The 6,966-nt window shown below is 43.4% G+C and overlaps 1 protein-coding gene across 1 annotated transcript; it reads left to right on the plus strand.

Moving 5' to 3' along the window:
- Nucleotides 1-1,361: 1,361 nt before the first annotated feature.
- Nucleotides 1,362-3,448, plus strand: LOC119349626 (F-box/FBD/LRR-repeat protein At3g26920-like). The gene is made up of 3 exons (XM_037617685.1): nucleotides 1,362-2,365; nucleotides 2,444-2,578; nucleotides 2,724-3,448. Exons 1-3 carry the CDS (start codon nucleotides 1,433-1,435, stop codon nucleotides 3,072-3,074), a joined length of 1,419 nt encoding a protein of 472 aa, XP_037473582.1. The 5' UTR covers nucleotides 1,362-1,432; the 3' UTR covers nucleotides 3,075-3,448.
- The last annotated feature ends 3,518 nt before the right edge of the window (nucleotides 3,449-6,966 follow it).

Below are 6,966 nucleotides of genomic sequence, written 5' to 3' on the forward strand. Positions count from 1 at the left end.
TTAAATTTCTAACTTTTACTGAACTCACTAACATTTTCTTGAATCCATGAAATATTTTGAGTCGCGATATTTCTTTGAAATCATCAAAAAAAATTGAGTCAAACAATTTTGGAAATCATGGATATTTTTTGAATTCATGAACTGTTTTTGTATTCGTGAATATTTCTGAAAAATATGACAATTTTTTGAACTCGCGAGAATTTTGTAAATTTATAAACATTTTTTGTTAGGTTGAAGAAAAAAAATTAGTCAACACAATTCAAAAAGAAAGTAACTGCCAAAAAATCCAAGCAAAGAAAATATTTCAGTAGTGCTTTACCTCTGGCGATGGGCCAACGCTGTACCGTAAAAAAGTCTGTAAAAAACAAAAGTCAACCTAAACCTTAACTACCCCTTGCCCTCCCACTGAACCCTTCTTTCTATCCAAAAAAAGGAAGAGCGCACCAAAAAAAGAATTCAGAAAAAACTCTGCAAGTTACGTTCTCATTGCAGCGGCATCTGTTAAAGTGGCGGCAAGAAAGAAAAGACCAGCTCGTTCCTCATGATATTCTCTCTCTTTTGTTTGTTTGTTCTGTTTGGAATGGTTTTTCATTAGTTTTCTTTCTTTTTCGGTTTTTTTCTTCATTTTTTTCACAGATTTTTTTTGCTCTTCTAAATGTTTTTATTTTGTTTTTTAACACATGTTTACTTTTTCAATACACAATGTACATTTTTACTATACATGTGGAATATGTTTCAAATAAATGAGGTATATTTTAAACATTTTTCGTATACATGTAAAATATTTTTCAAATACACATTGAAAACATTTTTACAGTGTATAAACATTTTTTAAAATCACGAATATTTTTTTGAAAATAAATATTTTTGAAAATAAATTTTATTCATAATAACACGTCCATTTTTTGAATAGTACAATTTTTTTTCTATAAACATGACATTGTTGCGAACCAACATGTGGTCAGATGGTTAGAAGGACAGTTATATCCCATCCCAACAGGTTTTATTCATAAACTTGATATTGATGCTCACATTATAGACGTTTCGTCTACAGCGAGACTTCTTTGATGACTTCGTAAATGTACTATGCTGGTGGCTCAGTCTTTCGACGTGCTCATACGGATATGTTGTGTATGTGTGTGCTCATAGAGGTGGATGTATGATTGTGTGTGAGCGACTTCGATTGTACAATTATATTATAAAAGAAAACATTTGTTTCTAGTACATTGCTGTAATAAACAATTTTTTACAACGCTGGGCTGGGTCTACCCTCTGCCTCTCCGTCACATCGTCTCTCCGGAAGAAAAAAAAAACACGTTCCCCAATTCTGCTTCTATCCAGAAGAAAAAAAAAACACGTTCCCAAATCCTGAAATCCCCCACACTCCCAGCAACCACCCCAACCCCTCGTGCGCGCCAACCGCCGGCCGGCCATGGAGGACGCGGCGGCGGCGGCCGTCCCCGGAGCGCACGCGTCGGCGAGCCGCCGATCCGACGACCGGCAAGCGCCGCTGTGGAGTCCCGGCCCCCGGGAGCAACAGAGAAGCGTCGACGATCTTATCAGCCACCTCCCCGACGACGTCCTCGGCGCCGTCGTCTCCCTCCTCCCCACCAAGGACGGCGCGCGCACGCAGGTCCTCTCGCGCCGGTGGCGCCCCCTCTGGCGCTCGTCCGCGGCGCCGCTCAACCTGTCGATCGACCGCCGCTTCTGCGCGGGCGACGCCCGCAAGCACGTCGCCGTCGTCTCCAGGATCCTCTCCGACCACCCCGGCCCCGCCCGCCGGTTCTCGCTCCGCCGGGCCTTCCCGCCAGGCCAGATCGACCGCTGGCTCCGGTCCGGGTCGCTCGCCCGCCTGCAGGATCTCGAAATCGCCTACACCAAAGTGCACGGGGACGCATGCCACCCGATGCCACCGGCCGCGCTCTGCTTCGCGCCGACGCTCCGCGCGGCCAAGTTCGGCGGCTGTGAGTTCCCCGAGTTGACCGCGCCGTCCCCGAAGTTTCCGCGCCTCAAGCAGCTCACCCTGTGCCGCGTCAGCATATCGGAGGACTCTCTCCACGGCATGCTCTCCGGCTGCATTGCCTTGGAAAGCCTTTCGCTGGACCGGAACATCGGCGTCGGCCGCCTCTGCATCAGCTCACCGACGGTTAGGCGCTTCAGCTTCTCTCCTCATCGGGACAAACAAGGTATCCTCACTTGCCAAGAGCTGCTCGTCCAGGACGTCCCGTGCCTTGAGAGGTTAATACTACATGATTCACACATTGGTCCGACGACCATCCGGATAACCGGGGCACCTAAACTGGAGCTGTTGGGGTTGTTGTCTCATGGCATATCTACACTTAAGCCTGGAACCACAGTTCTCCAGGTAGGCCAATGGCGCATTCGACATTCCTATATACTACAAGCTATCATTCTTATTCACACTTGTTTTATTTTCCTCCAGAAAACGATCGATGTCAGCTTGACAACCATAATGCATAAAGTGAAGATTTTGGTTGTTGACTCTATTGGCCCCAATCTAGATGCAATTGTTGGCCTACTCAAGTGCTTCACTTTCTTAGAGAGACTATACGTCATTGTGAGTATGCAAACTTCTTCTGTCTTTAAATATGAAAATCAACATTGGGTTAGACTTAATCACGACCCGTTGAACTGTTGTGTATGTGTTACTAATTCAGTTCTTTAGTGACTGCCTTTATATTATTTCGTTCTTCTGTCTGCAGTCCCACCCACAGGAGGATATGAATAATGTGCGCAAGTATGACCCACTGGATCCAATTGAATGCCTGGAACTCCATCTAAAAAAAGTGGTATTGAAGAATTACGATGGTAACCGGACACAAGTTATTCACTTTGCCCAGTTCTTTGTTTTGAATGCAAAAGTGCTCAAGGAAATGGAAATTGGAGTTGTCAACCGCTGCAACAGCAAATGGATGCGCTTTCAACGTAAACGGTTACAAGTGGGGAATAGAGCTTCTCGAGATGCACAGATTGAACTAAAATGGGATACAAAGAAGAGCTTCAAATACCATGGCTTTTCCGAGGCTGATCCCTTTGACATGTCCTCATGTTGACACTTGATACGGTTGTGTTAGGTAGTCTTTCCAGAGATCGTGTCGCAGCCGGCTTCCCTTGTTTGCCTGTCTAAGGTTATCTCACCGTTGTGATCTCTACAAAATGATCTACTTAATGCAGCAATGGAATGCTTTCTTGCGCACTCTGGAGCATACCAGGATTTAGGAGGTTGTGCAGCAGCTCAAGATTCCAGTCCAAACTTGTGATGTATAAGATGTTAGAGGGTTACTAGGATTCGTGTGTCCTGTTTAGTTGCTTGGATTTTCTCTCCTGATTGGTGTCATATTGTAAGCTGGTAGCACCTACAAGCTCCAGCTAATATATTTGTGTAATCACCACTTGCTTTAATGAAATCCCGGATGCACTTTTATTATTTTGTAGTCAGCTGATTTCGAATTCGCCATCAGTCAGTTATCTTGGCCGCTCGGTCACCTAACCCAGCACGAGGGGCTGTGGTTCTTTTGAACCGGATCTCCTCGGTTCGGTTGGGCGGGTTCCTGGTCATTTTCGGTGGGGTCCCGTTTGTGTTTCCATGCCTGGAAGAGTTGTGTTTTTTTTAACTGAATTTTTCAAGTGTGTCTGCGCCGCATTTCATTTTTTTCTGTTTCAGAGTGTCTCGCTTTCCTGGAGATAGAAGCAGGGTGGAAAGACCAGTGGCGACTCCTCCAGGATGTGCATGGAGAGGGTGATGTATGTGAAAGCAGCGGTTGCCACTGGCGGACAGGGTAAATCTTCACTCTTTGGTTGTGCTCCCTCCTTTTTTTTGGCCTTCTTCAGTTCTGCTTTTCCGTTGCAGCTAGCGTTTCATCTCTGTGCCATCCGTCAAGGTGTGTTTGTATGAGTCACTGAACATCTGACAAAGTTTACGGTAATCATAAAATGTACCTGAATGTATGGAGGGGAGGGGAGCACTGTTATTTTTATGTTCTCGAAGGTGCTGGTATTCATGGACAAAGGGGGACAGGACATGCATTGGTAATATATCATTCCTGTTTTTGTGGGGTTTTATCTGTTCAATATATGATCCTTCAGTAGTGTGGCTCAACAAATTTACTGTTAGTATTGTCGAGTGTAGACGACTCTTTTTTTTTTAATCATTGGCCTGAATGCAATCCATTTCTTAGTGGTGGATTGCAGCAGTTGTTAACCCAGAATGAACAAATGGTTTTTGCCTTGTTGTGTTTGCAGGCTTCGTATCGTCAGGAGGACCTCTGGGGTCAGTTATGAAGTTTGTACTCCCTGCCGTCAGTGTTGGAGTCCTGCTGGAACGGAGAAAGAGAGGAAGCAGAATTTATAGCAGTCAGCCGGAGTCGTGCTGTGCCGATAGCTATGTGCCTACCAGAGGAGTTCGTTTCAACTCTGCCTGATTGCGTGCCTGCCGTGTACAAATACCCCTGCTTGCAGTTTCTACAGCAGATGTACAGGGAGGAGACGTACATGGTGCCCAAGTTTAGCTATTCAAGGCTTCAGGAAATAACAGCAACATGGAGATCTTGTCCGTTGATGTGTTTAGGGGGTTGTACCGAAGAAGAAGTGTAACAACAACATGAAGCTGAGTCTGCAGTTTCAGACTTGCTGCAGTCCAGTCACATGTGTTACACTACCTCGACCCTAAATATCCCCTGAACAAGCAAGCGGGGTCTAATGCACAAATGACAAATCTCACAATTCCATAAACAGTGGCACAGAACTAGGTATATAGCTCAATTCAGTTTGTTTAAATCTTATGCAGACAGTGACAGAGCTGTGCCACAATGAAAGTTGAATAAAATTCAGAGATGATTCTGGCTGTTGATTATTAAACGTTTAAGTTTACAAAGAAAGCAGCCCAGAGATGTTACCATCAGCGGTGCAAATCAACATTGTTGGTCGTCAATTATGTGTCAGTACTCCCTGCCGTCAGCATTAGAGCCCTACTGGAACAGAGATGGATGGGAAGCAGAATTTATAGCAATCAGCCGGAGACGTGTTGTGCCGATGGTAGCTATGTGCCTGCCTGCGGTGTTCCAGTGATTTGAGTGACTTGAAGTTTTCGTGTTGAGCTTGAGCACGCGGCTGTGAGGCAAAGCTTGCTAGTGATGGTGCACTGCACTTGCACTGCACTCGATTGGTTGAGAAATTAGTGGGCATGATATGATTAACCAACTCAAAACAAACATATGAAATTAGTGGGCATAACAGCTAGCAGACTGTATGGGATCTCTTGGTTAGTGGGCGGAATAAATCAGTGGTATCCCAAATATCATTGGCAACATGAAAAATATGGAGTCTCTTGGAATGAGCTCACTTAATGTACTTGAGCTCACTTAGTCTCTCCAACAACCTTCTTTCAGCAGAGAAACCTGATGGCAATCAGCTTCAAATGCTCAATGACCCATCGAGTTATGGCCACAGCCAGGGGCTCTGTGGCCGCCCTCTGAGCATTGCACGTACCAATGGTTTAAGTGGTACAACTATTTTTGGTTTCTGGCTATGGTTTGGAACATTATTTTTCTGGAAGCGTTAGAGGTTCACTTTCTTCCATTCCATCGATGCGCTGCAGCAGAAAGTTGTGAAGAAGATGAAGTATATTTGATGGAACATTAAGTGAACATGCATGTATTCTTACTGATGGCCCTCCTTTAATATCGCCAATGAAGTACAATTATCAACCCTGTGTGCACAAGATTGGCTTATACTAGATCTTATAATGAAGCCAATTTCACTCGTACTAGCATTGCGATGAGCAGAAGTTTATTCTCTGAATTTTGTGTGCTACTAGTATTGTGATGAGCAGAAGATTAAAATCGAGACTTGCGAATGTACGAGGTGCTTGATTGTTACTAGTTGGTACCTGTTGGTTCTCTCCTGCTCAATGTCATTGTAAGCTGATACCATCTGTAGACTACAACTGAGCATATGCTTTAATTGAAAAACAGGGTCTTAAGTTTTGGTATAAAGTTTATTTTTTTACATGCAATTGATTACAACTTCTCAGCAGGTCATTAAGATCACTCTAACTGAGACTGACTTTATTTAATCAAGAACATATGGTTGGTTTACGAAATTCATTTCTTTCACACATTTGAAATTTGATATCTTGTGTAGTTGCATTTACTTTTACTTCTTTTATTCTCATAAAAGGGAAGCAAGTAAAGTTCAAATTGCATTTTTCCTGTCCACATTTAGGCGGCATTAAACGGTATACTTTGTTTTTAATTGTTTCCTGATTATGGCGGTTTGAAGATTGATTCTGCTGGTTGTTATTTTCTATCCTTGTCCATTTATTTGGTGGCATGGCACATAAAGATTGCACACATGTTTCTTGGTTCTGGTTAGACAACTCCATGGGTAAAGAGTTTAACGAAGTTTTATATGCAGAAAGAGTACTGTTCCAGGATTCCGCCAGAAAATGTGAAAGCAATCTGTCTTGAGGAAATGGCAGGGCAATCTCAACTGAGAATCTTTCTGCCTTATAAATAGGTTCATTCCTGTGTGCTGATTTCTGTAAGCCTGTCTATCTGAATCTCTGAAATTTCCGCAAGTACTTTGGTGAATATTTCTAGAAATTACAGGAAGTACTCTGGTGAAATGTGTGCAGTAGATATGGCATCGAAATACATGGGAGGCCATGCCCAATCTTTTTTAGCAAATCTGATGATGTGATGAAGTTTGTGTGTGTGTTTTGACTTTTGAATTAAAATTTGTTAAAACCATCTTTTGACGTCTCATATAACACTGTTAGAAGAAAAAATTGATGGCAGTGTCAATGAAGACATGCAGTTTAGACTTGGTGTCAAATAGGGATGAAATTTTTCAGGGGCAAATAGGGAAACACATTTTTATCTAGGGTCGAATAGGATCTCTTTCTCTCTCTCTCGGGTGAAATAAAGATCTCTCTCCCTCTTCCTC

This window comes from Triticum dicoccoides, chromosome 1B (genome assembly GCF_002162155.2).
Source record: "Triticum dicoccoides isolate Atlit2015 ecotype Zavitan chromosome 1B, WEW_v2.0, whole genome shotgun sequence".
NCBI classification, from domain to species: Eukaryota; Viridiplantae; Streptophyta; class Magnoliopsida; order Poales; family Poaceae; genus Triticum; species Triticum dicoccoides.

Bases quoted from the DNA above. Each gene is read 5' to 3' on its own strand.
- LOC119349626 (XM_037617685.1), top strand. From the start codon at position 1,433: ATGGAGGACGCGGCGGCGGCGGCCGTCCCCGGAGCGCACGCGTCGGCG. The intron at 2,366-2,443 runs GTAGGCCAATGG...ATTTTCCTCCAG, and splicing joins CTGGAACCACAGTTCTCCAG to AAAACGATCGATGTCAGCTT. The intron at 2,579-2,723 runs GTGAGTATGCAA...TTCTGTCTGCAG, and splicing joins TAGAGAGACTATACGTCATT to TCCCACCCACAGGAGGATAT.